This window comes from Prionailurus viverrinus, chromosome C1, assembly GCF_022837055.1.
Source record: "Prionailurus viverrinus isolate Anna chromosome C1, UM_Priviv_1.0, whole genome shotgun sequence".
In the NCBI taxonomy this organism is placed as follows: Eukaryota; Metazoa; Chordata; class Mammalia; order Carnivora; family Felidae; genus Prionailurus; species Prionailurus viverrinus.
In genome coordinates, this window is record NC_062568.1 from 77,371,818 (window position 1) to 77,391,441 (window position 19,624).

Below are 19,624 nucleotides of genomic sequence, written 5' to 3' on the forward strand. Positions count from 1 at the left end.
AAATTTTTTTAAGGGGGAAAAAAAAGCATAAATGTATATCCAGGGTTGGAAGTACATTTTTTTAAAATGCTAAGTGTCAATGAAAGGAAAAAGGATATGAAAATTAAAAGGGACAATGTAGGGTGGTGAGGTTACGGCTGGTTTTGTGTTGTTGGGCTTGCACGTTACATCATGGCGATTTTGCCTTTGCAAAGGAGGAAAAATCAATTCTGTGTCAACCCTGACCAACAGGAGCACCGGAGGGGTGGGAAACAGATTTCCCAGCACAGAACCAACTCCCACTTCAAAGAGCTGTGTGGCCTTCACCTGCAAGGCGACCTCACACACACACACACACACACACACACACACACACACACACACACACACGTACACACCAGGACAAAGAGGCACCTGCTAGCGACCAGGAAGGCGCTTCCCGGGTTTCCCACAACAGCGCCTCCTCCCACCAGCAGGCCTCCTAATGCGCGCTTTTGTTCACGGGGTGGAGGGACCTCATTAGCTGGCGCCCGTGCTAAAGGGAAATGCGTTTCCAGGACCAGAGGTCTCGTCATTTCTAGCATTAGCAACAGAATGCAGACAGAAGGTAAGTGGCAGATTTGCGAATCACCGGGGTGGAAGTTAAAAACCGCCTTCCAGGGAGGCCGAGCACAGCAGTGAGACGGCCCTGGGGCCCGGTCTCCAGGACACTGCGGTGGCAGCTGGGCAGCAGTGGAGCACCGCGACCTTCTTCAAAGACGACGCGGCGTGTCCCCCCGTGGGTGTTCCCAATGTCACCCACTGCAAGCGCATCCCAGCCCGCTGCCGTTAATGGCCAGGACTGAATTACATGACGCCGGCCGGGCGGCAACACTCAATGTACCAGTACTTGGGGGGGAGTGGGGAGTGACAGCAGAGAGAGGGACCGGGCTACAGCACACATCCCGCCCCGGGGCTTTTCCTGACACTATTCAAGACAGAAATATGTAAAGCAGCTATGCAGAACAGCAAAATAACTTAAGATAAAGAAGCAAATTTTACACGTGCAGTGTAGACAGATCCTGCCACAGCGTCAAGGTAATGATGTCCCTCTGCAAGGTGTCCCTGAACACACTGGACGTGCTTTCTCTTTAACTCCAGCAAGGCTTTGTTTCCTCTTCTCTTTGGACACTCCCAGCAGGCTAATTTTCTTTTTTCTTTTTTCTTTTTTTTTTCTTTTCTTTTTTTTTTTTTTAATTTTTTTTTCAACGTTTATTTATTTTTGGGACAGAGAGAGACAGAGCATGAATGGGCGAGGGGCAGAGAGAGAGGGAGACACAGAATCGGAAACAGGCTCCAGGCTCCGAGCCATCAGCCCAGAGCCCGACGCGGGGCTCGAACTCACGGACCGCGAGATCGTGACGTGGCTGAAGTCGGACGCTTAACCGACTGCGCCACCCAGGCGCCCCTTTTCTTTTCTTTTCTTTTCTTTTCTTTTCTTTTCTTTTCTTTTCTTTTCTCTTCTTGCCTTCTTTTCTTGGATTATATATATGGTCATTGACAGCAGAGATCTTGTCTTATTTATCACACAATAAACCCTCAATACATCAAAGTGGAATTAAAATTAATAAATGCAAAAACAGTGTGTCGGCAGCACAGAAAAGATTCGTGCAACGCTGTCCAACAGAAATGCAATGGCAACGATGAATGCAAGCCACACGTGTAACCTTAAATTTCCTAGTAGTGGCATTTTAAAAAGTAAAAATGGGTCGCCTGGGTGGCTCAGTGGGTTATGCATCTGACTCTTGATTTTGGCTCGGGTCAAGAGGTCAGGCATTTGTGAGTTTGAGCCTGGTGTTGGGCTCTGCACAGACAGCATGGTGCCTGCTTCGGAGTCTCTCTTTCCTTCTCTCTCTGCCTCTTCCCTACTTGTGTGTGAGCATAAGCACGCTCTCTCTCTCTCCCTCAAAATAAATAAACTTAAAAAGAAAAAGTAAAAGTAAAACGGGGAAAATCATTTTTATCATTTCAAAATGTAATGACTACACAAAATTGAGATAGTTTACATTTCCGTTTTTTTTGTCCTAAGTCTTCAAAAGCCCATGTACATGTTACAACTACTGCACACCCTGACTTGGACCAGCCACACTCCAAGTGCCGGATAGCTGTGTGACGCGAGTGGCTTCCATACTGGACAGCAGAGAATCACAGTGAGGTCCAAAACTTTACCTTCGCTCTTTAAAAAAGTAAACGTTCATAGTAATAAAGAACTCACTTAATTTCAAGTTTTCCATGAATGTATATATTACCTCTTTATATTTGCTTTTTAATAGCACTAAAGAAATATTAAATACATGTATATTTTCCCCTTTACAAGCTCTTTTGGATAAATGTCTAAACCAGAAAATACAGTTTAAAAACAGATCCTCAAACCGATTTTTATCAAGAGTCGTATTTATTAAGAAACATTTAACAAGCAAATGAGCAAGCAAGTGCTGTTACTCTAGGATACAGTACTTTGGGTGTTTCTTTCCCACTTGTTTGAACAAATAATTAGTAGGTTGTGTTGTTCAGTAATTATTACCGAAGAGCTAAACACTTCCCTTCTAAAGTCTGTTTTTCACAAATATTATATAAATAAACTATTAGTAGTTAGGAGGCTCTGATGCTATATAATGGCATTAGTACAAGGGACCAAAAAAGCCAGAAGCCTCCTCTGACAGCTCCTCCCACCCACTGGGTGGGTGAGTTTGCTCAAGTAACCAGACAGCACGTGGCTAGGGCATCGATACCCATATCCCAATCCTGAACCTAGCCAAGTGTGGAGGCTCACATGGTCTTTCTACTTTCCTTACCTCACCACGCCCCCATCCCACAGCCCAGTCTCTTCTGGACCTTGAGACCAGCCCACCTGGGCCTGAATCTGTGGAGCTAGCCTAATTTACCCACTCAGCAGCATGCAGACAGGAGACAGAAAAACAGCTCCTAGGAGCCAGCCCAGGAATCCATATCTGCAGAGGTCAGCTTACCACCAAGGCCAGATACAGGAAGGAATTGATTGCCTCTCGTGGGATCCTGCCCACCAGTGACCAGGACTGACAGGTCTGGACACTGCCCAGTCAGACCGGAATTTGGTCCTCTCTATGAGGCAGGAGGTGGCTATGAAAGAGAAGCAGAAGTCCCTTCTCCCAAGACTATCCAAAGTTTCTGATATCACTTGGAGTTATTATTTAACCAGGTTTCCAGATGAAGATCAATAATCTCTGAGGAGTGAGGTGCCAGACAGGTGGTTCAGAAAAAAAATCTATGATATAACCTCCTCAAAGAATTGAAGCAGACCTCTCTTTGTTTCCTCATGAGGCAAAACAAGACCTGGAAATGGGAGAGATCGCTCTGTGACAGAGCACAGGAAAGGAAGGGACTGTCAGTCCAGAATTGTGTAGCCAAGACCTTTAAGTAAATTAAAGATCTTCTAAAATAGTATTATTGATGGGCAGCTCTTATGACCATACACTGCAGCCTAGGAAGTTAAAGCATAAATTACTGGGATTTTTTTTTTTTTTTAATTTGCACTTTTTATCCATCTCCCTTCAGAGATTTTTTTTCTTTTTGTTTATTTTATTTTTGAGAGAGAGAGAGAGAGAGAGCGTGATTGGGAGAGGGGCAGAGAGAGGAGACACAGAATCTGAAGCAGGCTCTAGGCTCTGAGGTATCAGCACAGAGCCCAATGCAAGACTTGAACCCACAAACTGTGAGATCGCGACCTGAGCCAAAGTCAGCCCTTAACTGACTGAGCCACCCAAGCGCCCCTTTTTTTTCTTTTTAGTGAGAAAAGGCATAAGAAACATAAAAAGAGGGGCGCCTGGGTGGCGCAGTCGGTTAAGCGTCCGACTTCAGCCAGGTCACGATCTCGCGGTCCGTGAGTTCGAGCCCCGCGTCGGGCTCTGGGCTGATGGCTCAGAGCCTGGAGCCTGTTTCCGATTCTGTGTCTCCCTCTCTCTCTGCCCCTCCCCCGTTCATGCACTGTCTCTCTCTGTCCCAAAAATAAATAAACGTTGAAAAAAAAAATTTAAAAAAAAAAGAAACATAAAAAGACAACTACAAGCCTTTTTCCTTAAAGTAGTATGTTGCAGTGAATTCTGTTCTCACATGTATATTTTTTCCCTTCAGCTCTGTTGGATTTCTTTTCCGGTATTCAATTCACACCAAGGACAGGTATTCATTGACTAAAAAGGTAATAAATACTACTACACCTAGAAATACCTAAAAGTATTGCTGTGAATGTACTTGGCACCAATCTGATAAGGGCGGTATTGAGCTCGCAAGACAAGTGAGTGATACATCTGCCTGCTTTCCTGGTGTTTACACAAGCCAACTGAAGCCAGGGGGAAAGCAGCAGGGAAAAACTGTAACGCAGAAATCTCTTTAAACAGCTTTTCTGGATGACACCGCAATGCTGGCACTGATTTATTAGAAAGGGTAAGTGGGACGTGACCATTGTTAAGGGACATGGGCTGGAAATCTTGATTAGCCTGACTGCCCTGTGTTTCTTCTGTCCCACAGGACTCCACAGCAAAAGCCTCCCTTCTTGTTTCAAGGTCGATACGTATGAGCATTTCTTTTTCTCCTCACTTGTAATCAATAGCACCTAGTATTCTGATTTGAGCAAACCAGCTGTAGAATAAATTTATGAAGCAATAGGGGGAAATATGGGTACTTGACATTAAGGAATTGCTCATATTTTAGTTATGATGATGTCATTGAGGTTTTAAATTTTTTTTTTTCAACGTTTATTTATTTTTGGGACAGAGAGAGACAGAGCATGAACGGGGGAGGGGCCGAGAGAGAGGGAGACACAGAATCGGAAACAGGCTCCAGGCTCTGAGCCATCAGCCCAGAGCCTGATGCTGGGCTCGAACTCCCGGACCGTGAGATCGTGACCTGGCTGAAGTCGGACGCTTAACCGACTACGCCACCCAGGCACCCCTCATTGAGGTTTTAAAAGAGAACTGATATGTTAAGGATAAAATGATGTGCGATTTCACTTTAAAACAATCAGGTGATTTGGGGAGGAATGGTTAGGGGAGTATAGAAAAAATAAATCTGGCCATTTGTTGATGATGGTTAAAACTGGTTGACAGCTTCCTGGGGGTACATTTTGTTATTCTTTCTACTTTGGTGTACGTTGGAATCTTATATAATAAGTTACTTAAAAGAGTCCCTAATAATCAGAGGGCAAGGCGCTAAGCTCTTTCTAGGGTTTTTTTGAGAGGGTTATTTTATCCCTTCTCAACTTACAACTGCCCAGCAGATATCACAGGCCATTCAATGTTAGCACCAAGAAGAAAAGCATCCACCCTATTTTTCTTGAAGACTACAAACTTGGCCTCTATCTTTCGCTGCCTCAAGAGAGAAATTTAGCTTTTGATCACCTCCAAGAAACAATATCCTTTAGGATATTGAAACTGACAGGAGACAGCCTACAAAATCGTATGGTTTACATTAAAAGTCTGAAGGCATTGCTGTGTTCTGGATCTATGGGTTAACAGTGCATGACAGAACACATACTCTTGGTAAGAATTTAATTTAGCTCAGGTATGAAGGATGCCTTATGAGACAAACTGGCAGCGATTCCATATGGTAGACAGAGATGAGAGTATAAAACAGGACAACTTACCATCTCTGAATTGCTCTCTCTCAAAAACTATGGTTGCCTTAAAATTATCTATACCCTGTTACCCACCAGTCCCAATTCTGGGGATGTATTCTAAAACAACAATCTGGCAAGTGCACAAAAAGATGTGTGCACCAATGTTTATCACACTTTTGTCTATAACAGAACGCAAAACAAGCAGAAAAACCCAAATGTCTAACACTAGGAAATGGTTAAAGTATTGATTGATATGTAATGCAATTATATGCAACCTTTACAAATGCTACTATCTGAATATACCGTTAAGCAAAACAGTGGGTTTCAAAACAGATTTTAAAAAAACCCTATCTGTGTTTTAGAACAAAGTATGGTTGTTTTATAGAATGGAAAAGAGCTGGGATATACAAGGAAATGTTAACAATAGTATTTTCTAAAAGTCTGGGTGGCTCAGTCGGTTGAGTGTCTGACTTCAGCTCAGGTCGTGATCTCATGGTTCGTGAGTTCGAGCCCCACGTCGGGCTCTGTGCTGATCGCTCAGAGCCTGGAGCCTGCTTCGGATTCTGTGTGTGTGTCTCTCTCTCTGCCCCTCCCCCACTTATGCTCTCTCTCTGTCTCTCAAAAATAAATAAATGTAAAAAAATTTTTTTTACAAAAGTATTTTCTGGTTTGTAAAAGTAAAAGTGCTTTTTACCACCTTCTTCATGCTTTTCTGCATGGTCTGAATTTTTTTTAATAAGCATGGAATATATCAGAAGCCCTGAAGAAGCTATTGCATTTAAGACAGTAACAGTAAAACCATGAGGATGTCCTAAGTAGGAAAAACAAGTTACCAGAGCTGGAGAAAGGTCAAGGTAAAAATCCAAGCAAATAACTCCAGGGTCTACCATCTAACAGCTTAGGACGGTCAGCATTCTTTTATTTCCTTCAAAAGATATCTGGTACTGAGCATCTACTCTGTTCCAGGCACTGTTCCAGGCCTTAGAGATGTTAATAAATGGCACACATTTCCTGCTCTCAAACAGTTTTCAGTCTACTTGGAAGAAAGGACGCATACACCCAAATAAATGAAACACGGTAACTGGGGGAGGTCAGCTGGGAGTTGTCCATGGATATGGGGTGCATAGGAGGAAGTGTTAATCTGGCAGGGTGGAAGGGGAGAGGGACTAGTCGGAAAGGTTTCAGGGGAGGCACTACTGGATGAGATTCTAAAAGCGAATGGATGCTTGCCATTTAGCTACAATTTGAGAACAGTCACCCCAGGCATGTGGGATGTGAGCAGCTAGGGTAAGGAGGGGGAGACTTAGCCACCTCATCATTTGGGGGAATGGAAGCACAGATGGAACATGGGGTGAGGGGGTGAGGTCAGGAAGGTAGGCAGGCCCAGAATACAAAAGGTCTCAAATGCCCCGCTGAATCATCCGGGTTCCAGATGACCACTGTAGTCAGGCTCCCCTGAGCCGTCTTCTCAACCACGCCTGACTTTAAACTTGCAGAGTCCAGTATTAGCAAGAATCCTACTAAGGCAGTTTAGAGAGAATCCCACCCCCCACCCAATATCAATATCTCATCACCCCTGATACCTCATAATCTAGATCTTGATTCCTTGATATCTGGCCTGCCTTTCCGCAAGAATCCTGTTAGGTCATTTTAGCAAGAATCTCCCCCCTACCCTTGATGTCTCCTCTTGGTAACTGTCCATCCACTGTCCACCCCCACAACCTGTTCTACTTGGAGTTGTGCCCGATTTCTCTCGCCTATGGCAACAGTACTGATACCTATCACAATAATCTTCCTTAACTATTTTTACAAGTGTCAGAATAATTTTTTCTTTAACACAAACTGAAGGCACCAGAGAACCTGTGATGAAGGGTCTGGGCTCTCCCAAGATTAGTCAGTCTGACAAGAAGACACAGAAATAACCACTGGTGGGTCTTACAAAGCGGACATTTTCTGAATGCCTGCTATATGCCAGGCACTGCGCTCGGCACTGGATGTGCATTCGCTCTTGTGACCATCACAATAACCCTACAAGGTGGAGAGTTACATTAGCCCTATTACAGGCCAGGAGACTGCAACTTAGTAAGGTTTAGCAGTCTGTCCAAGTCCATACCAGCTAAGAAGGTGCAGAGCTGGGAGCTGGTCCTGGGCTGTGTGACTCCCATCTGGGGAGTACTGTGAGGAATCTAACACTCCATATTCTCCCACGTTCTCTGCAATATCAACAAATAACAGCAAATGAAACAAGTCAATTCCTACTGAGAGGAACTTGGTTGACATGCAGCAAACGGGTTAAGGGAGGAGCTTTTTCAGCCACAAAAATAGGACCTTATAAAAAATCCAAGAGAAATAAGGTGAAATTGGATCTGTCAAAGGGGTATTTTTTTTAACTCAAGTGAAACCATTAGGGAGTAGGCAGTTTTGTTTTTGCTTGTTTAATAAGTAGACACAGGTGAGAAAGCTGAGGCAGGGACTCAAGGGAACCCAAAGGTGAGGGAGGTTTCCTATTTTGAATGGGGGAGAAAAGCCAAAAATGGAAAACACTGTCATTAAATAGGGGAGTTGGGCCAGACACGCACAGGTGGAGGCAGAGGGAAATCCCCAATGATACCCAAGTTATTTAAGGAAATGCAGAAACTGGCATTGATGGAGACTTGGTTCTATGCAGGGAGCAAGGAAAGAAAGAAGCCTCAATCAAGATACACTTACAAAGCAACTAGACAAGCACTGTGAAGGAGGCAAAGACCCATGAAACAGACACACCCTCTCCCTCTCTCCTATATATGATCATTGCAAATAAAAGGATCAGCGGATATGGTCTATAAATAAAGACTGTGAGCTCTGCCTTCATGGATGGTTAGGAATTTCGCAAATAAGATGAAAAGAGAAGCTATTCCAAGCAAGAATGCATAAGAACAAATGCCTAAGAAATAGGCCTACAGGAAGAGTTTTCAGGACATAGGGTTAAGGGCAGTAATTTTAGGAGGCAAAGCTAATTCTGAAAATGAGAAAAATTACAGGCAGATAGGAAACATGGGGGATAATTAGCACTGATTGAGCATTTTCTCTCTACTAGATGCTGTTTTGACCCCTTCGTTTCATTTCATTCTAACAGCCCTGTGAGATAAGTAATTATATCTCCATTTCAAATATGATCAAACTGAGACACAGAAAAGTTAAACAACTTGGGGAAAAAGCCCCACAGCTAGCCAGGGAATCCACACTCAGCTCTGTCTGACTCTCCCTCCTACCCCCACCAACCCCATTCCCTTAGGTGGTGCCAACTGCATGCGTGCCGGGAACAGCAAGCGGCCTACTAGACGACAGCTACTTCCTTGTGTCCACTCCTTCCAGCGTTTCAGGGGGTATGTTTACTGGAAACCACTGATTCATTTTCAAGTGATGTAAACATCTCTGAATTTAGGGCACAGAAGAGTGAAGGGCTGATAATTCTCGACATTATTAAACACTATTAGTGCTCACTTAAACGAAGTGACTGAACAAACCCTTTATAATTGTGCCTTCAAATATGACTGCTGTTGGGAATACAAAATGATACAACCACTTTGAAAAACAGTTTGGCAGTTTCTTAGAGTTAAACATATAGTCACAATATGATCTAGCAATCCCAAAACTGATATCATCTCGGTATTTACCCAAGAGAAATAAAAATTTGCCCTCACACAAAAACATAAACGCAAAGGTTTATAGCAGCTTTATTCATCATCATTCCGCACTGGAAACAACCCACAAGTCGTTCACTGGGTGAATGGATAAACAGACCTTGTTATATCCATCTAGTAGACTACCTCTAAGCACTAAAAAGAAATACACTATTGATACATGCAACAACAAAATAAATCTCCAAGAGTTCTTAAATAAAAGACACAGGTTCAAAAAGATCCTTAATATGTGATTCCATTTTTATGACAGTCTGGAAAAGGCAAAATTATAGAGAGGAAGAAGAAGTGGTTGCCAGGGGTTAAGAGAGGGGAGAAGGTTTGACTACAGAGGGGTGGTACAGAGGGGTGGCATGAGGGCTTCTGGGGGGGTAGGGAGTGGTAAACAAAACTGTTTTGTATCGTGAGTATGGCAGTGTGTGGTAGGCAGAGTGATGGCCTCAAAAGATGTTCACACGCTAATTCCTAGAAATCTGTGAATATGTGAATGTTACAGGGTAAAAGGGACTTTGCAGATATAATTAAGGTTGCTAATCAGCTGACCTTAAAATAGGGAGATTAGGGACACCTGGGTGGCTCAGTTGGTTAAGCGTCTGACTTCAGCTCAGGTCATGATCTCACGGTCTGTGAGTTCGAGCCCTTCGTCGGGCTCTGTGCTGACAGCCCAGAGGCTGGAGCCTGCTTCAGATTCTGTGTCTCCTTCTTCTCTCTGTCCCTCCCCCACTCAGCACTCTATCTCTGTCTCTTAATAACGAATAAATGTTAAAAAAAAATTAAAAAATTAAAAAATAAAATAAAATAGGGAGATTATCCCAGATTATCTGGGTAGGCTCACTACAATCAGATGGACCCCTCAAGTGGGAGAGGGATGAAGAAGGGTCAGTGAGAAAGACATGCCATGGAAGTTGCAGGAGAGGATGAGAACCACGAGACGGACTAACTTATTGCTGGTTTTTAAGATAGAGAAGAGGAGCCCGTGACTAGAGCCTGAGAGTGGCCTCTAGAAGCTGAGAAGAGCCAGGACTGACAGCCCTTACTCCTACCAACATAAGGATTCTGCCACCAATCTGAATGAGCAAATAAATGGAAAAGAACTGGAAAAGAACATGGCCCTGCCAATAGTTTGGTCTTGACCTTATGAGACCCTAAACAGAGAAACCAGCTGATCTGATGGACTCCTGACCTATGGAAACTTTGTGATAATGAACTTGCATAGTTTTATACCCTTAAACTTGTGATCATTTGTTACAGCAGCAAAAGAAAACTAATACGGCATTGCTACACAACTCTATATTGTCAAAGTCCCTCCCATAGAACTACTGTGTATAAGTTAAACATGAAACAATTTTAGGGGCACCTGGGTGGCTCAGTTGGTTAAGCATCAACTTTGGCTCAGGTCATGATCTTGCAGTTTGTGAGTTGGAGCCCTGCGTCAGGCTCTGTGGTAACAGCTCAGAGCCTGAAGCCTGCTTGGGATTCTGCTCCCTCTCTCTCTCTCTGTGCCCCCTTCCCCTGCCGCCCCCCCCCCCACTCACACTCTGTCTCTCTCTCTCAAAAATAAATAAACATTTAAAAAAGTTAAAATGAAAAAATCTTAATGTTCATGTTTTTAAAGACCATTACTATGGACAAAAAAAAAAAATTCTAGCCATATTTCTTTACTTTTTGAGTCCTTAACGTCCACAATGATAACTCCAACTTGGAATTTGGTCTCTGTCCTGGTCCTTCCTTTCTCGCCCATCTACTGTCCAGAACTAATCTGAGATCCTGCAGGCTGAGGCCACTTTCCATACCACTGACCAGCTCAGTGGTCACGGCTGATGTTTTGCCTTGGCTCTCAGAGAGGTCAGAACTTAATGCTTTCCTAGGACTTTGAATAAGAGGAAAGTCCCAAGTGAGCAAACTGAAGTGTCAACATCCATTTCAAAGAACTTACTGGGAACTCTCCAAAACAGAGTTTCCATCAATACAGATACATCAAAACCAATAGTCAGAGCCATAAGTAGTGGCTGACTCACCAGGATTTTCAGCAGCTAATGGAGGAGTACTTCGAGAAATGCTATAAAATATTTTTCTCTGAAGAATTAATTTATGTGGAGTCCCTTTTCTAATCACTAGGTCATCGCCACCCTCTACTTCCATCTCACTGCCAGTGTCAACAGCTTTCCTACTATTTAACAAAGCTGAGAGTAGTACTTTCCCAATTTTCTTAAGGCATTTAAGTATAGTATATGCTGTCTTACCAGGTCTGCTCAAAGGAATAGCACTTCTCTTTGAAACTGTTTTTTTACTGAGAACAAACTGAGGGTTGATGGGGGGTGGGAGGGAGAGGAGGGTGGGTGATGGGTATTGAGGAGGGCACCTTTTGGGATGAGCACTGGGTGTTGTATGGAAACCAATTTGACAATAAATTTCATATATTAAAAAAAAAAAGAAACTGTTTTTTTTAACTACTCCCTAGGCCAATTAAGGGCCCACAAAACAAGTTAAATATACCAAAGTAAAGATTTCTAGATTCAACAAAGAGATCAATAAATACTTAAGTGCTTTCTATGGGCAAGGCCCTGGGAAATACAAAGAAGAAAAACATAGATGGTCTTTATCTCTGCCCATAGCTTACAATGTCATTACATATATGATAAAACTAATAATGATCCAAGACAAAGAAGTCACAAGATCTTGTGCAAAATAATGCTTCAGGGGTTCAAAGTGGGGAGGACTGTGGCTGGGCTGCTCAGAAAAAGAAAGCTTTACACAGGAGCTGAAAAAAATGCAAGGATGGTGGAGATACTTCCTCTAAGGCAGGACATTTTCTTAAAAAGAAAAATCTAGAAACTATACTTGCAAAATCTCCCTTTTAGCATATATCTCCATAAAAATTGAACAGAACCTTTTTTCAAGGTATTTTACCTATTCACCTAAGGTATTTCTCACTCTGCCCTAAAGCTTTTCTCTTCTGTTGCTCCAAATTTCCTCCACCTCTTCTTGAATCCACACCATGCTGGCTCTTCTCTCTTCACCTGCTCCTGCCTTATTTTATTTTTTTAAAGTTTATTTATTTATTTTGAGACAAAGAGAGCATGCAAGTAGGGGAGGAGCAGAGAGACGGGGAGAGAGAGAGAGAATCCCAAGCAGGCTCCACACTGTCAGCACAGAGCCCGACATGGGGCTTAATCTTATGAACTGTGAGATCAAGACCTGAACCGAAATCAAGAGTCCAAGGCTTAACCGACTGAGCTACCCAGGAGTCCCATTTTATTGTAATTTTATGTCAGCTCCACATCCAGCATGGAGCCCAACACAGGGCCTGAACTCATGACCTTTAGATCAAGAACTGAGCTGAGATCAAGAGTTGGACACTTAACCGACTGAGCCACACAGGGAACCCGAACAGAACTTTAAAGAAAAAAAAAAATTGACCTTAGTTTCAAAAACAAAAGAAATTTCTGGGATTCTGAATTTAGACTAACAGCTGACTCCACAGAAATTCATTCTTTACACGGCTCTGCTGGGAGTGAAGATGACTGACATTGCTGGACGGTTCTGGCCTTCTTTGGTCATCCTCACAATCTACACCTCTACAAGCAAGGAAAGAGATGCCCACCCAAGGCAGTCTCCACCTGCAACTGAACCATATGGGCTGGCTGCAACTGAATTGGCTTGGGAGCCGTTCTACTCAGTGTACAAAACGGGTTACAGGCTGCTAGAAAGTTCATTTCCATTAGTTACACATTATTAATCAGGAATAGGAAGGGTCCTGGCACATGCCAACCCTAGTCCCCCTTCAATGTCTAGCAGTCTTCTGTTTTGGATTCACTCTCACCAAAAGTGCAAAAGAATGTTCATAGCAGCTATGTCCATATTAACCCCAAAGTGGAAACTATCCAAGTATCTACTGACAGTTAATGGATGAATAAGCCGTGGTGTATTCATACAATGGGACACGACAGAACAATGAGCAGGAGAAAACTGCTGCTACACACCACCCCATGGAGGAATTTGACAAGCATAATGTTGACTGCAAGAAGCCACACACAAAAGCAAACATACTCTATGGTTTTACGTATATAAAGTTTATTAACAACAACAACAACAACAACGAGCAAAGCTAATCTATGGCAGAAGTCAGAATAGTGGTTACCCTGAGGCAGAGGGAGTTAATAACCGGGAACGACACTAATGGGACCTCTGGGGTCCTGAAAATGTGTTTCTTAGTCTGAGAAATGGTTACAGGGGAGTGATTACTTTATAAAAGCTCGCTAAGCTGTACCCTTATGATAACACTTTACTATATGAATGCTTTTTTCTATTAAAAAAAGAACCAAACTTATCCTGAAGAAAATTCAAAACCGCTATATTAAAAAGTATTATAGTAAGATAATCAAAAATTTCCCTTTACAGTTGAAGAGTTACATGTGTATTCACACCCACAACTGTTAGTTTAAATTACTCATAGAGTGACTTTGTTTTAATGTATTTAGTTAATCACATGTATACTTAGATGTGAAATAAACATGGTTCTTAGGATCTCCACCTTGCACACAGATCACTCTTACAAGACTGAGAAAGAGAAGGAGGAGCCGGAGAGGTAGAGGAAGAACAAAAATAACAACTTCTTCAGGCTTTTCTTTAAAACCTCTGGAAAAAAGAATAGGGTCACCAGAACATGTTCTAGTGCTGCATAACTATTTGTTAAAAAATTGTTACAAGGTAAGGGGCAGGGACGAGATGTCCCCAGTAACTCCGACTCTATCTAAACTACAGCCTGGCTCAGGAAATAGCAAATCTGACTGTAGGCTGATCCCAGCTGAGAGATGTAACCCAAACAAGCTACTATCTGCCCCATGTACTGGCAGCAGATATGTCACTATCACCTATCCTGCCATTAAGTATAGAATTCCCCTCTTCATCAATAATTGTAGCATAAGTCTTCTCTTCAATTTAACACTAAGCAAAGAGAAAAGCCCCCTTTCCTGCCTTGATAGGTCAGCTCCTAGAATAAACGCATGCCATTTGGAGGTCATGGTTTCCTGATGACTGTAAAAATGGGAAGGGGAGAAGAGGTCGTCAAAGGGAGCTGCCTTCCTAAGGGAGGGACAAGATGAAGCCCCTGGGCAAAGGCCAGAGCATTGCCTCAGTTACCCTTTCAGGGAGAGCACCCGCCTACCGCCTTACCGCCTACCAATCCGGCTAGCACCTGCTAGTCCCTCGGGCCCTTCTCAGGGACTGCGGCACAACCTTGGTGAAGATGCTGGGGACCGCTTGGCCGGCAAACGTCAGCCTCTGGTGCTTGAGAAAGGCTTGGCGGACGCTGGCAGGGACCCTCCAGAAACTGTCACCTGTCAATCACTTGACCTAAATACACCAGCCACTGGGGGGAATCGGAGGGAGGGGGTTAGCCGGAGCATGCTCAGTAATCTGGATGACATCACTTAATCAATGCCGGGGACGGGAAGGCTGCATCAGCAGCCTCGAGCGGGCTGCCAGGAATATGTCAGCGGGGACCGGGAGGCTCCCATTAACTCGGTCCCTCCCCACGCGGCTCGCATACAAAGAGGGCACCGTCAGCTACACACGCTGGGGACAACGGGGGGTGAAAGGGCGGGGGAAAGGCTGGTTTATTTCATTTGACATACCGCTTTAAGAACTAAAACCCAATGGTATTCCCTGCCCCCACCAGAAGTCCCGGCTGCAGAAAGGGAGCCAAGTGGGGGGAAGGGAAGGGAGGAGGAAAGGAAAGGTAGGACGGGAGATCAAGCGAAGGGGGGGGGGGGGGGAGGGGGGACCCAGCCACACAAAGTAACTTCTACTCTTGGCAGACAGGGGCTATATGGATGTGCTCTGGGCCCCCTAGTCCCGCAGATGTGGGCACACAGCCTACTCTCCACCCAGCGCGAAGCACATCTGAGGGTCTGCGGACACCAGGTGGGGGGTCGCCTCATTGGGGAGGGGTCAGTGCCGGGGACCACGTCCAGGGTAGCTTGGGTTGAGAGGAAGCAGAAGACACACCAGGCCTCCCGGGAATACCAAGGCCACCAGTGTTCCCCACACCCCCAGCCTTCTGCACGCAGAGCAAGGTGAAACGCCGCGGGGAGCCGCGTCTACACCGCGTGGGAGCTCCGAACCAAGGCTAGGATTTTTCCAGTACCTTTTTTTCTTTTGCTTTTGCTAAGGTCGTGAGAAGAACAGGTAGTGTTCGATAAATCGAACTGATGCCTGGAACCATATATGGAGTGCAGAGATCATACTTTAAGGGGAGCCTGGGCACCCCGCTTGAGGGTAACCGAAACACCCTACCCACGCGGCGTGGCCAGGGCGGGGAACAATAGGCCCACGAGGGCCCCCACCCCGCGAACAATGGCGGCGCCGAACCCTTCCTCGACCCCCACCTCCACTCTCGACACCTGGGCCCGCCCGCTGCCCCCAGTGGCCCCTCCACCAGCCCGGGAGCGAACTGTAGGGCGTAGGGGAGGGGGTTTCTCTTCAAGTCCACGCGAGAGGGCAGCCCTGCGGGGATGTCCGAAGGGGTGGCCGAACACCTCTGCCGTCTGGGGCGTTCGGGCGCCCAGCTGCGGCGCGAAGCAGCCGGGGAACCCACACGTCCCGGACACTTACCCCAATCACCACGGTCTCATCGCCTTTAAATTTTGGGATGAATTTGTCCCCTCGGAGAATCTCCGCTTCGTTGAGGGGCCGGAACCGGCACATCACTTTGATGCTGCATTCGGCTGGATCCGCCATCTCGGCTGGCGGCAGGGAGGGGGCGCGGGGATGGGTGGGGGGCCGGGGCTCAGTAAGACGAGGGAGGAGGCCGCGAACCGCACCGCCTGCAGCGAGGCCGCCTCCTGCAGCCTCCAACGAAGCTTCTCAGCAGGTCATCGCGAACTCGGCGGACTGGGCGCCTCCGGCCGTTCCGAAACCGGGTAGGTTTCTATCAGCCAGCCTCCCGCCCCGCCGGCTGCAGACCTGCCTTCCCTGGCCTTGCCCTGGCCCGGCGCTGCTCCCCGGGCCCACCTGCCCGCGACCACGCGGCCGGCGGACGAGGCGATGCGCAGGGAGCGAGCCTCGCCCGGCTCAGACCTCCCGGGCTCCTGCGCGCCCAGCCATCCTGCATCAGCACCAGCGCGCTCGGCCACCTCCCCGGCCCGCCCCCTGGCCCCGCCCACCCCCGGCTCGCCCCAGGACGGTGACGTCACTGCGGAGATCCGCCCCGCCCTCGCCCCGGCTCCGAGAGCGGGGCATCCTGGGACTTGTAGTCGCTCCTCCTCTCGGTGGAAGGACAAGGATACTTACTTGCAGTTGGGTTGGCTTTGGGGGACAGCGGTGGTACCCCAGGTGCCACTTCCAAAAGCCTGTAGGTCTGGTCTGGCTGCCCAGGTCAAGAACAGGGTAGAGGTCGTATCCAGTATTGCCAGTTAAGATCTCTAGATAAACCAGGTCTATATCATCTCTTTACATCTGTTCATGATCTCCAAGGAGAATCCCTTATGACAATGTCCAACCGAAACGTTATGGAGCATTTTCTCTGTGCTGAACGGTTTTGTAAGAGTTGTTGGGAAATCAAGGGGGAAATGAGATTTGCCTGAATATTTGAAGCCGGTTTTCCCCAAAATGCCTGCACATACCAGTTCACAACATATTTTGGGTCAGGGGCTGCTTTCATATCTGATGAAAGTTGGGGACACTTTCCATAACAAAAACAAAAACAAAAAAAACTTGCACACACCCACAGATTTTTCACGCTATGTCATTGGATTTGGGAACAACCAAAACCTGCCTGTGACTCCCAGGTGAAGAATCTCTCTTAATTACTACTAATTGTAGTGTAGTTTCCAGAACCTCTGCCTAATGCCTACTTAGAACCCGTAGCATGAACAGAATATATACAGGATCAAGTTCTGAAGTCCCTTGCAAAATACGCTCAGAACCCCATGATCAGATTTCTGCTGACTTATTAGCCTTATCTCTTACCACTTCTTATCTTGATGTTTACACACTGACAAATACCAAACTATTTGTGGCTTCCTCCATTCACCTCTGCTGTGCTTGCTTCTGATACTTTAAGTCATTTGCTAAGAGTCATCCATTCATGCCTATTACTAAGTAAGTGTATTAAGGCTCTTACAGTAAAAAGTAAGAGAAACCCAAATGAAGTCACCATGGCAATAGCAGAATTTATCAGAAGAATCCAGATTATCTTGCTTATTTAGAAAAAAATGATTAAACAATGGAGCCAGGAAATAGGCAGGCTACCAAGACTCTAACTCTCTAACTGTGGTCCCTGATTCCTCTTTATATTGCCCTCATTCTTTCTCACTCCAGATCATCCCCCCAATGTCTGGAGACCCAGCTGCCAAGAGTCTCTGGGTTTCATTCTTCAATTTCTACCATTAGATAAGGATAGATGTTTGTTCAGAGTTTTGGTTTGAAAAAAACTAGGGAAAGTCTATGATTGGCTTGAGCTTAGGTATCTACCCCTAGACCACTCAATCAGAGTCAGGAACTTTGTAAGATCTTTGAGGAATATCATGATGGGAAGGTGCCCAAAACAAGAGGGATGTCATTCCCAGAAAAAGAACATGGTGCTGGGCTGGCAAAACAATTAGATGTTCACTCCCCCTTTCCAGTGCTACCTTTTCCTCTTTGACTCAACTCAATCCTCCCTCCTTAGAAAGCCTTCCCTGACTTCCTAAACACCCACAAAGGGCAGGTGGTCCTTCTTGTTGTCCTCACAACCTACTATTCACATCTCTATCACTACACTCTCATGGGCAATGATAGCTGCCTCATCTTTATGTCTCTAGCATCTAGTGCATAGTAGGCAGCATGCTGAATAAGAAATCCAACCTAGAAGGAAGTTCTACCTGAGTAAAAATCCCAGCCCTGCCACTTACTAGATGTGGGAGGTACCCATGGCAAGGTATTCAATTCCCTTAAGACTCAATTTTAACTCTATCATTGGAATAGTGAATCATCTCATAAAGTTTTTGAGCGAATTTTAAGAAATAAAGCTTTTAAAGAGCCTAGTATGGTGCCTGACACATAGTATAAACCCTTGAATGTTTGTTGTTGTTGTTTGCTGAGCAAATGGTGGTAAGACAGATGTATTACTTAGTTAAATTAAGGAATACATCTGTTGCTTAAATGCAAGTTCACCTGGGAATACAGTTTTTCGACCTAGCTGAGAAGACAGACCTACAAAAATAAATTTTTATAAGCCATTATGAGCAGTACCAATTTGATTTCCTGTCCTCATGTTGTAGGATTTTTTTTTTTTTTTACCACAATACCCGGGATTCGTTGTCTTGCCACTTCAAAGAATGAAGAGGTGGACACAAAATGAGCAGCAGACAAAAGTTTATTAAAATATAAGATTAGAAAGAAAGAATAGTAGGAGAGCTCTCTTCACAGAGAGGGGACATTGGAAAGTGAATGCCTGCTGACAATAAGCAAGGGTCCTTGTTTTATAAGGTTCTGGTCACCCCACCCCTTCCCCTCCCCCTTGTTCCTTCTCAGGTTTTATCCTTATTGGCTGGATAACTCTAGGTGCTGGGTTGTCCATTCCTGATTGACTAGTTTCCATTGGATGAGGAGTGGCCAGTTCCTTGTGGGTCATAGGTTTTACGGTCTACTTATTTTTAGTCAGGCCTTTTGTCAAATTCCTGAAGGAAACCTGAGGGGGAGTTGCCTGAGGGGATTTGCTATGGTCAGACATTCCCAGCATTGTTCCAAAATATGTCTTTCCCATCCCAGGGACCATCAGTTCCTAATCTCTCTATTTTATCCTATTTTTTTCCTATCATCCTCAGATGCAGTGAAAGTAGGTTTAAAAAGGCCAAAGTGCCACATTCTCATCTGTTTTCACATTAGTATTCTCAGGCTCTGGCTCAGACATCCATCATCTTTAGTGATCAACTTCACAATATACTGGAGAGGTCAGTCCAATCCCGGGTTTCCCTGAGCCCACTAGAAGATTACCAGAATCTCACACACACTGAGAAGGTCTGAGAAGGTCAGCACAGGGATAATCTGGGTGGAGAGACCTGTGTGTCCACGGGTTCACTCTTCACACACCCATTCATCTATCTATTCATGAACTATTAACTAAGTGAATCACATTTGTTGTCACTATAAATATAAATTTAGGTTTATTAAATGAGCTCTTCTCAAGAGGATTAATAAAGACCTCCCCCCACCCCTGCCCACTGCTACTTGAGGGGAAGTCACAAAATAAGTCATAATCCACAGGAAACTTAGAAACAAGTCAGAGTACCCTGGGTGGACCGCTCAGTGGTGGCTAAGAAGGTTTAATCAAGGAGATGGGCGTGGGGAAAAG

General features: G+C 45.1%; 1 protein-coding gene across 1 annotated transcript in view; it reads right to left on the reverse strand.

Annotated features, from left to right (window-relative positions):
- The window catches only part of KIF5C (kinesin family member 5C), a 164,532-nt gene extending 148,130 nt beyond the window's left edge, over positions 1-16,402 (reverse strand). The window contains exon 1 of the mRNA XM_047872713.1: positions 15,904-16,402. Within this exon, the coding sequence (XP_047728669.1) occupies positions 15,904-16,029 (126 nt within the window). The 5' untranslated portion in view covers positions 16,030-16,402. The remainder of the gene's footprint in view (positions 1-15,903) is intronic.
- Positions 16,403-19,624: the final 3,222 nt, after the last annotated feature.